At 41.6% G+C, this 16,177-nt stretch overlaps 1 protein-coding gene across 14 annotated transcripts in view; it reads left to right on the top strand.

Annotated features, from left to right (window-relative positions):
- The window catches only part of ZMYM2 (zinc finger MYM-type containing 2), a 62,860-nt gene extending 46,965 nt beyond the window's left edge, over window positions 1–15,895 (top strand). For 12 of the 14 annotated variants that reach the window (XM_083736087.1, XM_083736092.1, XM_083736093.1 and 9 more), the window contains 15 exons: window positions 362–512; window positions 2,305–2,477; window positions 3,144–3,309; window positions 3,903–3,937; window positions 5,122–5,251; window positions 5,391–5,506; window positions 6,761–6,938; window positions 7,965–8,090; window positions 9,418–9,512; window positions 10,387–10,555; window positions 10,964–11,115; window positions 11,898–12,012; window positions 12,314–12,565; window positions 13,484–13,607; window positions 14,303–15,895. In XM_083736087.1, coding sequence (XP_083592213.1) covers window positions 362–512; window positions 2,305–2,477; window positions 3,144–3,309; window positions 3,903–3,937; window positions 5,122–5,251; window positions 5,391–5,506; window positions 6,761–6,938; window positions 7,965–8,090; window positions 9,418–9,512; window positions 10,387–10,555; window positions 10,964–11,115; window positions 11,898–12,012; window positions 12,314–12,565; window positions 13,484–13,607; window positions 14,303–14,495 — 2,175 coding nt within the window. In that variant the 3' untranslated portion in view covers window positions 14,496–15,895. The remainder of the gene's footprint in view (window positions 1–361; window positions 513–2,304; window positions 2,478–3,143; window positions 3,310–3,902; window positions 3,938–5,121; window positions 5,252–5,390; window positions 5,507–6,760; window positions 6,939–7,964; window positions 8,091–9,417; window positions 9,513–10,386; window positions 10,556–10,963; window positions 11,116–11,897; window positions 12,013–12,313; window positions 12,566–13,483; window positions 13,608–14,302) is intronic. The other 2 variants (XM_083736095.1, XM_083736088.1) reach the window with 1 other exon arrangement.
- The last annotated feature ends 282 nt before the right edge of the window (window positions 15,896–16,177 follow it).

Genomic DNA, 16,177 nt, shown 5'->3' with positions numbered 1-16,177 from the left:
CTCTGTATTCCTATGGAATGGCTTTTGCTAATCTGGCAACTGTGCCCAGCAAGCAACATTGCCCAATCCTTGGTTTAAAAAAACACAGTTCTTACTTTTATTAGTCAAACTATAAAAGCCTTAATATGTCATATTCTTGATATTGTTGGTTGATTTGACAATTTAAAGAACTAATAGTCAAGCGGATTCTCCTTTGCTTTAAAAAACAAACACATGGCCTTTTTCCTGAAGGGTAAAGTTTCTCGTGAATAAGGATTTCTTTTCTTTGGATAAAATGTCTTAAGCTAATGTAACCTTTTGCCTTTTTTGTTTGAAGTCTTCTAACTTACCCATTTATCTTCTGTGGTATTTTTTCCATTAGAACAAAGTGTATCAGTTCTGCAGTAAAATTTGTTCTGATGATTATAAGAAACTACATTGTATAGTAACATACTGTGAATACTGTCAAGAGGAGAAGACTCTGCATGAAACGGTGAAATTTTCTGGTATCAAGAGACCATTCTGTAGTGAAGGTGTGTTGTGTCTCTCTGGTGCATATCGCTACCAATATTGTCATACTAAACGTAGTATTTAAGTATTTCAACATTACAAAAACACGTGAACCAGTTTGTATGTGTCTGGGGCCTAACTGAAGGAGCCAGTAGGCCGTAGCCTGCCATTTATTTGATCTGAGGTAGTTTTTGTCATCTGATACCTAGACAGACTCATGGCTGAGTAATATCAACATCCAATATCCAATGCTGTCCGCATGGAAGCCAAATGGACTTCCAAGGTTTCGCCTTCTTGTCCTTCCCCCTGCAGCCTTTTGCTTGCCCTCAGTATATTCTGTGGAGGGTCCTTAGGGGCAGATTTGGGGGCGTTGCAAGGAGGACGAAAGAAGCGGGGGGGGGGGCTCCTTGTGTGAGCATGAGTCCATTTGTGCAGCATTAGATTCCACCCCCAGTGCACTACTGCTTGAATCAATTGAATTTATTTTTTTGTTTAGATTTTGCACATCTACTACATTGCAAAATCTAATATAGACCAGCAAATTGCATCACATGCTACAAAAATGCCTTAACTCTTGTCCACTGCATGTCCACACACACACACACACACACACACTATACTGTAGAAACAGCTTCTGATACAGGAAACCTGAGCCTATGTTTTTCCACATTCGTTCCCCACCTGCTAGCATTATCTGGGAAATTGGGAAAAGAACAGAGGACAAGACAGGGCTTGCCATTAGGCAGAGTGAGATGGCCAGCTCAGGTGGCAAATGTTTAGGGGACAGTGGCAGGATATTCCTCCTGGTCCCCTGGTTGTAGCCTGCTGTTGGAGGACAGAACTGTTTATGCTGCATGAACTGTCCTTCACCTCAACAGGATTAATTGCTAGTCCAGTCAGCTTCTGTACATGGTATGGTAGGAGCACCATTCTAACTTTAGCCTCAGGCAGCAAATATCTTGGGGTGGCCCTGGGGGGTTTGTGCATCTTTTGCAACACAGTGCAAAAAAGCTGGCCTTTCTTTGTTGTTTTTTTTTTGGGGGGGGGGACAGCAAGATCAAGGTGGCCTTTAAAAAGTAAGTGGATTTTGAGGTTTCAGTGTATTCTCCTTTTCGGACCATTCAGACCAACCACTATTTGGGAATTTTGCTGAGATGGTATATAAAACAGTCTAAAGCCCTTGAATGTCTTTGCTATTGGATTGTCATATATGTCTAGGAAGCACCTTTATTTAAACCTATAATCTATGCAAAATAAAACCAGGGACGCAATTCTAATGTGTGGATTTGTTCATGGCATCTCCACTAGATGGAGCAGTGAACCACAGAAAAATAAAATAAAAAGTTATACACTTCAACCTCAGTTGAAACCAGATGGACATCTAGAATATGAAATAATGAGCCAGGCAATTTTGTTTTCAGTGATAAAACCCCTGTTTATACAAATCCACTTCAGCCAGGGGCATGGCTAAATTTTGTTTCTTAACGAAGTATTCTGCTGGAAGAGAATCTTATATAGATATGTTTGGATAAGTTTAATGTAAAAAAAAAAAAGTCTTATTGAGCAAAAGCTTTTCAGTGTTTAGTAGTATTTGATCAATATATTTTATCTTGTATTATTATTCATTTTTCAATACCCTTTCACATCTCAAACTATACAGAATCATACACAAAAAGAGAATAATGAAAAATAGTTTTAAAAATAATCCAAGCAACAACTAAAGATAGGTTTAAATACAGTGCACATAGACACCCACAGCAGGGGCCCATATCATATAGGTTTCATCAACTCTCTGTGTCATTTTTCTTTTTCCAGGTTGCAAGCTGCTGTACAAACAAGATTTTGCAAGGCGGTTAGGATTACGGTGCGTCACTTGCAATTATTGCTCTCAGCTCTGTAAAAAAGGAGCAACTAAGGAACTTGATGGAGTAGTAAGAGATTTCTGCAGTGAAGAGTGTTGTAGAAAATTTCAAGACTGGTACTATAAGGTAATGCAGTATTCCATAAGTATTCAAAAGCTTGAAAAGAAATGAAGATTGAGAGATAAACTATCCAAAATATTGTTGATCCAAATGATGCATATAAATAAAGAAGTGCAGCTATATAACATGCTATAATTAGGTTTGCATGATACAGAAAGCCGAACTACGGCTTCCTAAAGATGTGCCAACATGCAGGCTCCCAGAGAAATGCTCCCAGGCACTTTGCCTTTTTATTGTAGTAGTAGTAGTATTAGTAATAATAATAATAATAATAATATTTCTATATCACCCTTCATCCAAAGATCACAGGGTCATTTACAATATAAAAACACAAAAATACATACCTTAATAACAAACAAACAAAATAGCTTTCCCCCCTCCACACACACACACAGTTTTAAAAGCCATCAATTGTTTAATTAGCCTATAGCCTGGGAGAAGAGGAATGTTTTTGCCTGGTTCCTAAAGATAATGTATTGAAGGCTCCAGGTAACCCTCCCTTGGAAGGAATTTCACAGTAGAACTGTGCTGCTTAAAAATATTTCAAAGGTATTACTGTTACTTATTTTCCCTTTTCAGCTGCCCAGTCTAAACACCTTTTAGAATAGTATTTATATCACACGTATGGTAGTAATTCTTTCTCTAGTTAACAACATTGAAATTGTTTTTAAGGCCGCAAGGTGTGACTGTTGCAAAACTCAAGGGACTCTTAGGGAGAAAGTCCAGTGGAGAGGAGAGATGAAACATTTCTGCGATCAGCACTGTCTTCTACGTTTCTACTGTCAACAAAATGAACCTAATATGGCAACACAGAAAGGACCAGAAAACTTGCAGTATGGTATGATACTTCCCGTAACTAACAACACAGAATAAAAAAGAGATGATGTACTTCAGGAAAGTCGAGCAATATGAGCTTCCAAAAGAGCTCTTTTAAGATAAAGCACTGGAGCCATCTATACAATAACGTGGTGCACACAGATAAGCAGGGATCACCCTAGAGCTCAGCATGTCAGCCTGCATGATCAGTGGACAAAAATGGATAGTCTTTTCAAAAAATGAAAGCAGACACATTTCCCCCCATTCTTAGGAGGATCCCCTGCTACTTGATAATCGGTTAATTAGCGGAACAATGTTAAGGGCATAAGAAAAGCCTGCTGGATCGGTCCAGTGGTCCATCTTGTCCAGCATCCTGTTCTTATTGTGGCTTACCATGGGAAGCCTCAGTGCAACAGCTCTTTCCTGCTTGTGAGACCAGCAGCTGGCATTCAGACACATGGTGCCTCCAACCATAAAGGCAGAACAATGTTCATCATGGCTGGTATACATTATTACTGTAGTAGTGCAACAAGGTTGAAAACATTGGTATTACCTTTTATAACAACTGCATAAGAAAAATGGCACTATATTAATTTTCTCTTCTCTCATTCATAGATCAGGGCTGTCAAACCCCCAGAACAAAAACCACAGTAAGTAAATTGCAGCTTGTATAAATTGTACTTGTATTCCACAAAATATAGGTGGGGATTTGTTTTGGTATTTTGGCTCACAATAAAACTCCTGATAGGCTTATATTGGCCATCTGCCAGTTCAGAGAATCGAGGTCTGTTTTCTGTAGCACAGCTTCTATGGCATGACACTTCTGAGAAGTGTCTTGGGTGGGCCAAGCTGCTGTGGGTTAATGATTATATAGGAAACTTGTGATGATCTTGCAAACTCAGCAGCAACTTAATGCGTACTTTCTTGTATCCAACAATGTTGTTCTGCTTGCAGAGCAGAACTTCCCTTCCCTCTCCCCTAAAGCCCCTCAGGCACCCTCAAAATCTGCTCCAGAAGATTGGAGGAGCGGACCTTTGAGCAGTTTTGGGGGGTGCTTGGGAAGAAGGGAGGGAAGAGTAGTCTCACTGCATGTGGAACTCCTCAGGCCCTCTGCTGGATACCACAGATTGATTTTAGAGAGTTACTGATGTAAAAGAGTTTAGGGTGTCCTCCCTACTTGTTGCCAGTTGTATAGAACACTGAATACTCTCCTCCACGTCCACTAGAATGCAGGCTTTATTCTAAAAAGAAAGACCCTTCAGGGCTTGGACTTTGTGGTACCTCCCACTAGACTTGTTACATCTCTTACATCACTATAGAAAATCCATTTTGAGCTCTCAGAAGCAGCCATTTATAGCTTTAAAAAGGTAAAGGTACCCTTGCCCGTATGGGCAGTCTTGCCCGGACTCTAGGGTTGTGCGCTCATCTCACTCTATAGGCCGGGAGCCAGCGCTGTCCGCAGACACTTCCGGGTCACGTGGCCAGCGTGACAAGCTGCATCTGGCGAGCCAGCGCAGCACACGGAACCCCGTTTACCTTCCCGCTGGTAAGCGGTCCCTATTTATCTACTTGCACCCGGAGGTGCTTTCAAACTGCTAGGTTGGCAGGCGCTGGGACCGAACGACGGGAGTGCACCCCGCCGCGGGGATTTGAACCGCCGACCATGCGATCGGCAAGTCCTAGGCACTGAGGTTTTACCCACAGCACCACCCGCGTCCCTTATCCTGTATTAAAGAAACTTCAGTGTCAGCTGAGTGGGCTATTGCCCTGCCCTTGTTAGGGGTCTTTCTTTTGTTTTGGGGGTGCTAATATTGACTGATGTCCTTATTCGCAGGGATCGGCACCACCTCCTTCCCCAACACCAAATAAAGAAATGAAGAACAAAGCAGTTCTTTGCAAACCTCTGACAATGACTAAAGCAACATACTGTAAACCTCACATGCAAACGAAATCTTGTCAGACAGGTAAACTGTTGAGTCAAAGCACTGGCTGTCCAATCGCCTTCTTTTGCAACATTGTTTGTGTGGAATACAATTATAATCTCATGATTGTATGCTACCCTTCTCGTGCTAGTCTATAACTGCATACTGTCTTTTGTTTCAGATGATGGCTGGGAAAAAGAATACATCCCTGTACCTGTTCCAGTTCCTGTGTATGTACCTGTTCCTATGCACATGTGTAGTCAAAATGTTCCAGTTCCTACAACGGTTCCTGTTCCAGTAAGCCAGATTTCAGCCTTGTTTTAAAATTTGTAGTATTTTGCATGCCTGGAATATGGTTTAGTAATCCTATATTTTCTTACTGGAATCATCTGTTAAGAAGAGTTGATTGTGCCTCTTAAGAGATGTCATATGCAGCTGCTAGGCTTCAACAGATCACTCTCTTAAATATGCTTATCTCCGCAGGCATCTGTTCTATTGCCGAAATGCATTTATCATTTCAATAAGTTGTACCACACCTTTCTACAGAAAGCTGTGCCCCTCTTATTGCATGCCCATAAACCAGCAGCCTGGTCAGACATGGAGATAAGTGAGGCATACAAGGGTAGGAAAGTAATAAGGAAGCCCTAAGCACGTCAAAGTGCAAGTAGATAAATAGGTACCACTCCGGCGGGAAGGTAAATGGCGTTTCCGTGCGCTGCTCTGGTTCACCAGAAGCGGCTTAGTCATGCTGGCCACATGACCTGAAAGCTGTACGCCAGCTCCCTCGGCCAATAAAGCGAAATGAGTGCCACAACCCCAGAGTCGGCCACGACTGGACCTAATGGTCAGGGGTCCCTTTACCTTTACCTAACCTGTTTATGGAATTAACCAATTAATGCAGAGCATTCATATCTTTTCCACCACCCTAACATTGATATACTGAAATGTATTCTTGTGTTATCCCTCTAAATGGGGATACCAGAAATAACCTATTTTTATAGGAGTGGTTGAGATTCCGGAGAACGTAGGGCTGTATCCAGTTGTGTCCAGTAGAGGCCTCTGTGGGTGGGGAGGTAACACTGCACCAACAGGGCTAATCCAGTGTTACCACTGGTGCATTTGCACTGCCCCCCCCCCGCCCCTGCATCTTCTGCAGAGCTTTTGGTTGGAATAGCATGGGAGGCTGCAGAAGAAAGGGGGGATTTACAAAATCACATCCTTCCCCACCCCCTTGTGCTCATGGAAGCATGTGGGATTAAAGAGCCCACCCACTGTAAGTGAAGTGGGAGACCAAATTAAGCCTCTGGCTTTTTTAATTTTAATGCTGTGCCTTTACATATATTACTCAGCCTGTTTTCGTGGCCTTCTGCTTATAGTCCCCTGGGTGCGTATGCAGTAAGTGAGTTATTTCTCCTTTTCTGTTTGTCCCTACATTTATATGCCACTGGTTGTTTCTCCTTCGGAAAAATGGCTGTGAGGACTTACTCCACTTCCGCTTTCTTGGTGTTAGCGGTACTTTCGTCACTAATGATTTAATCTTTCCTATACTAGGTACCAGTTCCTGTTTTTCTGCCCACCACACTGGAGAGCAGCGAGAAGATACTTGAAGCAATAGAAGAACTAAATAACAAAACAAATTCCAGTCCTGTGAAGGCTGAGGAGGAGTCACTGGCTGTAGCAGAAGAGATGCCTGAAAAAGAGGAGAAAGTGGAACCTCAAGAGCTCAAAAGTATGTCTTGGTAACAGGTTTTTTTATTATTGGTTTGGCAAATTTGAATCTGTCCTCAGTGCTTATGTGGTGAACCCACTCCCACTGTGGGTTCAGAGGGGTAAAAAAAAAAAGCCAGGATGGTGTAGACAGTTCTGTTCCCTGCCCTCCTCTCCATTTGGGGTTTGTGGCTGATATGGCTGGCTATATCAATTGTGGTGATCTGGATGGGAATAAAATGGTATTATGCAAAGGGCCATGGAAGGTGGACATCCATAGCGCAACTATACCTAGACTTTGGGTGGTCTCCCTCCCTTGGTGACATGGGACTATTTCAACACGGATGGGTCCCCTTCTGGAAAAGAGGATGCATTGCACTAGAGGCAAGGTTTGGAGTGCTTATCTGACGTCCCCTCACCACCATTGCTGTGGCTTACCGAGAGAGGAAGCGTGGAGGTGGTAGCAAGCTCAGTGCAGTGTCAGTGCACCAGCAGAACTAATCCAGTGCTCCCGCTGGTGCATTTGCGCTGTGTCAACCTCACTGCTTGCCCCCCCTGAGTAAGCTACAGCAGCAGTGGTGACAGGATGTCAGAAAAGTGGCCCTGCCCTGCTGTGCCCTCCTGACTACTATTGACTGCAGGAGAGTGCACGTGCACTAGGATTTGAGTGACAGCTGACTTGCACTGGCCCTACGGCTTTCTTCTTCACCCTCTTGATATATATACAGGACTTTTTTGAGATGACATCCTCCCTCTCTTTCCTCAGTGGACTGTGTGAGCAAAGAGTGATTGTTGTGTGTTCCTTTTCCCAGACGCAATGCTTTTTCCTAATGGATGCTGTATTCTGGAGCTAAGTTTCTAGTCTTAGGCCCTAGGACAGGGTTTAAAGTTTGGTATTTTCAATGAATCATTTATATTGTTTTTGGATAATAAATCCTGTTAAATAGAATAAAACCAATATACTGGGTGGTATTCGACTACAATTTACTCAGAGTAGACCCATTGTTCATGTTCACACGTTAGTTACATTGCCTTTCTTTAATTGCAGGTGTAATAACTGAGACAAGTGTAATAACTGAGACAGAATTGCCTGACTGTAAAACAGAAACACAGGAAAGCTTGCCTGATATTCCATATGAGCCAGACCTTGACATTGAGGTTGATTTTCCTAGAGGTTTGTACACTCAGTTTTAAAATGGATAGTATTAATGCCAGCATGGGGCCAACTTCTTTAACGCTTGTTTTCATCCCTTCCTCCCCGCATGGATGTCTTGGTTTTATTAATGTGTTAATGGTTTCTGACTCAAAGCCTTTGCAATGGCTTAGAGCAATCTACAAACATGTTGGTCATTTTATCCTTTTAAAAGAGAGCATAAGTGCACCTGAATGCCTGGATCAGGCCATTGTCTATCTGGTTCAGCATTCTTGGACGTTCTGGTCATCTAGTGTCCTTTGGAAGTTCTCAAGCAAGACATGATGGTGAAAGGTGCAACCTGTTTTTGTCCCTTAATCTGGAATTCAGAGGCACCCTTCCCTTGAAAATGGGTGCAACTGTTACTCTTTTCTTACTGTTCTGGCTATAAGCCATTGCTATCCTCTGATTCAGGGATGTCCAACAGGTCGATCGTGATCTACTGGTAGATCCCGGGAGGTATTGGTAGATCGTGGTCAATCGCTAGGTCCCTTTCTTTAGCAGCAGTAAAATCAAATCTGGCCCCGCCCTCCATTGTTGCACAATCTGCAGAACGGAAGACAGAATTTAGTCAGTCAGGCTGTTTGTTTCTCCAGCGATTTGTTGTTGAGTGGCTGTTCCTCTTTCTCCCCCAAAAACCCTTTCCTCCTCCCTAAAAAAAGCTCAATACCTTTGACCTGAACCCCGCAAAATGGGGGTAGATCACTGCCAGTTTTTAATTCTATAAGTAGATCGCAGTCTCTTGGGAGTTGGCCACCCCTGCTCTAATTCATATAAAAGCCATATTCCATGGTCACAGTCACCACATCTTGTTACTATGAGTTCTGCACTGCAGGAAGATATATTTTGTTTATCTTGAACCTATTGGCCGTCAAACTTGCTTTAGAATTTTATATCTACACGAGGAGGGACTAGACATCCCTGTCAACTTACATGCTCTCACCTTGGAAGGTCGCATTATTCTAGCAAACCAATGCTAGACCCCATTTCCTGCACCTCAACTGCACTGCTCTCTTTTTCTCTCTCATACCAAAAAACAAAGGGAGTAGGAATGAAGTGATAAATTGTTGTCTTACTCAAGCGCTACTGAAGCAACCACTTTTGCAGAAAGCAATAAATGTTATGCTACCAGTGCTTCTCAGAATACTGTCTTCTGCAGGTTTTTCTAGAATAGGGACCAGCACTGATGAATAATGTGTAAAACACATTGTACAATAATTAAGGCTTCTGTCAGTTATATGCACCCGATACGACAGTTTTAGGTTACATGACATTTAACTGCATTCATACCCTTCCAATATATGTACAGCAACAGAGGAACTTGACACAGAAAGTGAATTTTTGCTGCCACCTGTCTTTGGAGAGGAATACGAGGAACAGCCAAGACCTCGAACTAAGAAGAAGGTACGCATATAGTTTTTGTGACTGAAATGTATTCCAAACTTATATTCATTGCATGGGAAATGGAAGATATGGCTGTGACCTTTTGTATAGTAGGATCCTGAAATAACCTTACCATGAATGAAGGTGAAGCATTTCATTAGGTGGCAGTCGTGTGCTACTGAAGTTTTTTTTGGGGGGGGGCACTGAGAAGGTCTCTTGAACTAAACCTACTGAAATGAAAGGGAGCTGTGTAAACAGCACGATAGTCATTTTATGCTACTTCCTTTGATACAATGGAGCTTCCTTAAGATAATGCCTTTCTAAATGGACCATGCTTCAAATTAAATCAGGGAAGATCTCCATTTAGATTTTCCTCCTCAAGCAACAACACCCCTAAGAGTAATTCTTAAAGTAACACAAATGTTTGGAGTTCTCACACATGTCTTACCTATCTTTTCAAAGTTAAATCTAAAATTTTAATACTGCCTTTTAGGCATAATGTTGAATAAAATTATTCCCAACTCCAGAATGTAGTTTACCTTTCTCAAGCTTGTTGCCTCTGAAAACAATGCTGTAAAGTGCCTTTACACTGGTGGCCCTAATTAAACAATAATTGCATCATCATCATCATTATTATTTATTGCATAATTAAAACCAACTTTGGATCTTAGTGCAGAACAGTTATTGAAAGGGATTATATTATAGGGAACCATTATGCTGATTTGAGCTCAGTAAAGTGCAAGTATTACTTGGGTGTTTTTGGTTTTTTAAAAAAAAAACTTGATGGCTGGTATTTATGACTTTCTTGGCTTTCATTTGCCCATAGTAGAGTGCAGAAGTGGTGTAAATTCAATGTTTATAAGCAGTAATGTTTACAGATCTGTTTTAATGGCAGGGAGCGAAGAGAAAAGCAGTGTCAGAGTACCACTCTCAGGATGATAGCTCTGAGAATTCAGAGTGCAGTTTCCCCTTCAAGTATGCGTATGGTGTAAATGCGTGGAAACACTGGGTAAAAACTAGGAATCTAGATGAAGATCTGCCAGTATTAGATGAGCTGAATTCAAGTAAGTATTTCCTACTTAGCTATAAGTCTCAGGTCTGGCAGGCAGGCAAGCAGTGGTTTGAGCTTAGACAGTGGGTTGAGATTAGATCGGGGTTCGAATTCTGCTTTACCATGTTTTGTTGGGGTGGCTTTGGGCAAGTTGCTCTCAGCTTGAGTGCCTGATCTGTGAAACAGGGTCATAGCAAGATATTACAAATAATAACTACGAGTACCAAATAGTTAAGCGTTATAAAAGTGTTAATGGAAATTGCCAGTTTTAGTGAAAAAATTCTCTTGTCTGAGATGGGCTTCTTCAATAGTGTTTGCATTTTCTTTTGTATGTGTTTTATCTATTTCCTGTATTCTGCTAGATGCTTTGTTTTATGACATGGGATTTGCGTTACATGATACTCAATATTTTGCGCTACAGCTAAAACAGTGAAATTGAAAGAAGACATCGTGTCGCATACGTCTGCTGAGCTAAACTTTGGGTTGGCACACTTCGTTAATGAGATCCGGAGACCAAATGGGGAAAACTATGCACCTGACAGCATCTATTATTTGTGTCTTGGGATTCAGGAAGTGAGTCATTTTAACAACAGTGTAATCTGTATGGGAGAGATATCATGATAATCTTGAATGAAAGACTGGCAGTGGCAAAATAAGGAATTATCTGTTGAAATACTTTCTAAAAGTAAACGTGGCCAAAGTGGAACTGGCTGAAGTGGAAAACAAATACTTTTTGCTTTCTTTCAACCCAAAACCGTTCCCTTCCCCTTCTGTGTCTCTCTCCACGCCCCCCACGATTAAATATGTTTTTTGTAACTAATACTACTAGGTGTCTTGGTCTGTAGAATAAATTGGTTGTTGTATCCAAAGCTTCTGTGAGTGCAATTCTAGTCACAAAAAGCATGCTCCTAGCACCCAGTAACAGATGTCCAGAGGATAATTATCTCCTCTCTTACTTCAAAGGCCTTTGCATTCCTGGAAGAACCTCTGTGAATGGAAGGGAATGGAAGCTATTAATCCAACCTAATATTTGACAAGCCTGTTAATTACTAAACTGAGACAAATGTGTTAAACTTGAGATGCTAGCATAAGCAAGAAGGGTTAGCATAAAATACAGCAGCTTAAAATATATAAAAATATTCAGACCTTCAAACACTTTTAACCATATCCTTTTCTGTAATTTTAAATTACTTTGTGTACTACTCAGGAATTCATTTTTGGAGGGAGAGTGGTTTGTAAAACTTAAAATGAATAAATGGCCTGCTTTCATATGTATATATAAGGAATAGTTTTTGCTTCTGTTTTTCTTTTTGTCTTGGTCTACTAAATATTTTGCTTTTCCTCTTTTCCTGTAGTATTTGAACGGAAGCAATAGAAAGGATAATATCTTCTTGGATCCAGACTATCAAACATTTGAGCAGGAAATAAATAAAATACTTAGATGCTGGCAACCAAGCATACTTCCAGACGGTAACTGTTCTTGTCTTGGTCATTATCCTCTTTTCCTTCTGAATTCATGCTCCTTAAGCAAGTTCAGTGCAATTAAAACTCCGTGTTTTAAGTTCCATGAAGCTGATTGTCAGTCGTAGATATATGTAAACTTCAATTGATTGGTTAGACTGAAGAGGTGGGACTGTGAATTTTTAATTTGTAGCAGATATTTCTGAGAGATATAACTGATAATTCAGTTTAGCACATTTTTTTTGGTTAAATTCCATAGGTTCATTTACAGAATACTCATCTCCTCCCCCTCCCCCCCTTCTCCTACCAGGTTCAATTTTTTCTCGGGTTGAAGAAGACTATCTGTGGAGGATAAAGCAGTTAGGATCGCACTCTCCAGTTGCTCTTCTAAATACACTGTTCTACTTCAACACCAAGTATTTTGGCCTGAAAACAGTGGAGCAGCACTTAAGACTTTCCTTTGGCACCGTTTATAGGCACTGGAAGAAAAATCCCCTAACAATGGATAGCAAAGCTTGTCTGAGATACCAGGTTTCCTCCTTGTGTGGAACGGATAACGAAGGTACCATAGCATTCTGAAGTGAATATGGTGGCAGCATCCATATTTGGCCCAATCGAAAGGGCCACTGGGCTACTTACTTGGCTCTATGAATTTCTACAGGCTTCTCAATTTCCGCAACCTGCCCTGGGACCCTGTGGTGGAGGGTGGGTAAGAAATCAACAGCAATAGTGCCATCTCTCTCAGACAGACCTGAGGCAGTGGCTGACCTCTAGCTAAAGGGGAGAGGTCTGCCTCTGGAAAGAGGGCAGATTGCACACTCAGCTCTGTATTGTCTCCACTGGTTAGCACTGCGCCTCCAGAGTTTCTGACCAGGTGTCTCTCGGTTGTGCCTCCTTGAAGCCAAACCATGTGGCACTCCCACAAAGCTGTGGCAAAGAAACCACAGCCACACTTAAAGGACAGATGTTATGGATTTTATTCAAGGCAGGTTCATTGCTCTTTTATATTCTACCCCGTCGTGTATCACATAGAACACCTCGCTCTTCCCCATTCTTTGCATAGCATTGAAAAAGAGCTGCTGTAAACTGAGGGCTAATCAGTCACTACTTAGCAGCTGAGGAGATGTAGCTATCATTCCTTGTGGCAGGGGTGGGGTACCACCAGCCCACACTGCTTTGGGATCCATGCTCTGGCCTTCTGTCTGCAGCTTCACCCCTTCAAGAGAAAGTTAGAGTTACTGATTTATTGGGGGGGGGATAATGTGTGGGGTGGCAGCTGGGGAAGGAATGCTTAACCCTAACCTTCTCACTCTCCACATACCTCCACCTTCCAAATCACACAGCCATTTGTGGGGCAGGGCTGTTAGGTTTAGATGGAAAGGTTCAGCTTTCCAGGACTGTAGCCTTTGGGCTTGCACTCCATTCATTCCATTCTGATAGTCTTTTGTCTCTTCCTTTCTTTTTTTTTCTTCTCTTCTAGAAGATAAAATTACTACTGGAAAAAGGAAGCATGAAGATGATGAGCCGGTATTTGAACAAACTGAGAACACAGCGGATCCCTCTAGATGCCCTGTGAAAATGTTTGAATGCTACTTATCTAAGAGGTATTGAAATAACAATAGCGGTGAAGCCTGTGTATATGTAAATCTGTTTCTTATTGCTTCTGTTCTCTCTGTTAACAGAGATAATTATGCTTTCTCATAAGAAAGATACAGCATAATGCAAACATAATTCTTCCTTATTTCTTTAAAAACAATATGATCTGTAACGGCAGTGGCCTCTTCGTCTGCATGAATGTTTGGACTGTTTCCATTTGGATTGTCTCACAAGACCCCCTCTTTTTCCCAGGTCTTTTTCCTCTGCTTATTTTGAGTTGGTGGGCTACACCAAAATATCTGCCTTGCTTCTGCTGAAAAGCCAATAGGGGGAGCACTAGGCATGTATCTAAACATTCATGATAAGATTCAGATTGTTAAAGGAAGAATGGACAGGACAACAGTAGAAAAGTCTGAATATGATCATCCTTGGGCTGTTTGCAGTAGTAAACCTCAGTTGCTTGTTTCTCAGTGGGTTTGGGGATGATAAATACTGATTTTATGAACTTTTCCATAGTGTGACTTGTGTTAAGGTACTAGCTTTTGCATGTTACATGAAGTCACTATTTAACTAGGTGCTCTTCTGCTCTAACAGAAGTGTGTGGAAAACCGTAGTTGTACCCTGACATCATATGAATGAATGTCTATGTGGATAGGCTACGTTGTTGTTGTTGTTTTCATCTTGTCCTCTTCTCACCTTTCAGCCCGCCCAATCTCAGTCAGAGAATGGATGTGTTCTATTTGCAGCCAGCCTACCCGGTTCCCTCAGACAGCACGGTCTGGTACACCTCCACCTCAGTGGATCGCAATACATTGGAAAACATGCTCGTACGGGTTCTTTTAGTAAAAGATATTTATGATAAAGACAATTACGAACTGGATGAAGACATAGATTAAACACTTTCCAAACTCTCTGTGGGGGAAAAGGAAAACACAACAGCATTAGCTAGTCAAGCTGCTAGACTTTTATTATGGAAAAAAGTAAAACATTTCAAGTTTACTCTTTGTTTAACACGTTTTGTAGCAGTGTACCCTCAGCTGGGTATTACCATGTAAATAATCTGTGAGCGAATGTGGCCATTATTCTCCATAGTGGTTTTAGGATACTTAACAAACACATTCATCTTTTTTTTAATTATTATTTATTTGGTTAGGTATGTTTGTAACTTTTTACATTGCAAAACATGAATGAGAATGTGCCATGTGTATTTCTTTCTCTCTTTTATTCTTTTTTAGTCATAGTAAGCAACATCCATATTGCACAACTTCACTGCTGCAGAGCTTCCTTGAAAAAGACGTTTGGGCTCTTACTGGGTTCTGAAATCAGGTAGTTGTGTATGGGTAGCACTACTAAAGTTTAGAACTTGCTGTGTCTTTCAGAATTTTTTAAAGAAATTGTAAACTAATAGGTTTTTTACTCTTAGTTACTGAAGCCTTACGAGGTTATGTAGAGAGGTTCCATCTTATGTACCAAAAATAGACGAAAGAGAATGCTGTCGATGTTGATGTACTGTAATGTGAATCTATCCTGGTGAAACAACTTTTTCTTTTCTTTTGGTTGCCCTTATTAAAAAGATCTTAGTATCCTTTCCTTATCTGCGACTCTGAATTTGCCCTTACAATTACAGTACATGTTGCATAAGAGCACAAGGTGAAAACATATAGGCCGTTTAGACATACCTTGCCGTTGGGGAATATACACAGTTCAACAACTTTCCTGTTCATTCTTTCCTAACCTGGCTGCATTAAAATGCAGCCATTTTAAAACAAACTTGCCAGGGTAACCCAAGTGATTCTCCTGTAGTGGAGGAAGGCAATCCTGTGTGGGTTGTCACTGCCCGCGTCCACTGGCAGGAAATCAAATTTCTGAGAGGGTACAGGGCAGTTCTTCGCCAGTTCAGCTTCCTGCCAGCTCCTTTGCAGGTTGCTCTTGCTGGCAGCTCCAGACGCACCAAAAGAGAGAAAGCAGGGTTGCCCTGCCCCCTGGTTTATGCTCTCGAAAGTTTGACCTCCTGCCAGTGGAGAGGTAGGCGGGGATAACCCACACAGGAGCCTCTTCCTCCTTACAAAGAAGGGACTTACCACAGTAAGTACCAACGCTTGCTTTCGTTAGACTACATTTCCCATCTTCCCTGGCCATTGGCCATGCTGCCTGGGTGTGATGGGAACTATAGTACAGCAACATCTGGAGGACTCCGCATTGGCCAGCCACGATCCTTGCCGTCCTTCGGTGTAAATATTCTCAGGGTAGATTGCGTAATAAAAAAGAAAACAAACACAACAAGATAGTACCAAAATTTAAAAAGCCTAAACAGCGGGTTAAAAAACGACAGCAATACAAATATTGCTGTTCAACCATCAAAATCCTGGAGAAATAAAATATTGTTGGCACCAGAAGGATAGGCAAAGGAGGTGTCAGGCAAGGGTCTGGAGTGTGAACTACATAAACAGGGCACCACCACTGAGCTGATGGTAGTACTTTACTAGATAAGATGGTTGCATACTGTGATCGAAAGCCTTTGCTTTTTGTACTTGCCAATCCATTATTCCATGCCTGTACAAATAATGGACCTAATCAA

This window comes from Podarcis gaigeae (assembly GCF_964106915.1).
Source record: "Podarcis gaigeae genome assembly, chromosome: 4".
Taxonomy (NCBI): Eukaryota; Metazoa; Chordata; class Lepidosauria; order Squamata; family Lacertidae; genus Podarcis; species Podarcis gaigeae.
The sequence above is the reverse complement of the archived record's forward strand: the minus strand, read 5'-3'. Positions and strand labels throughout refer to the sequence as shown.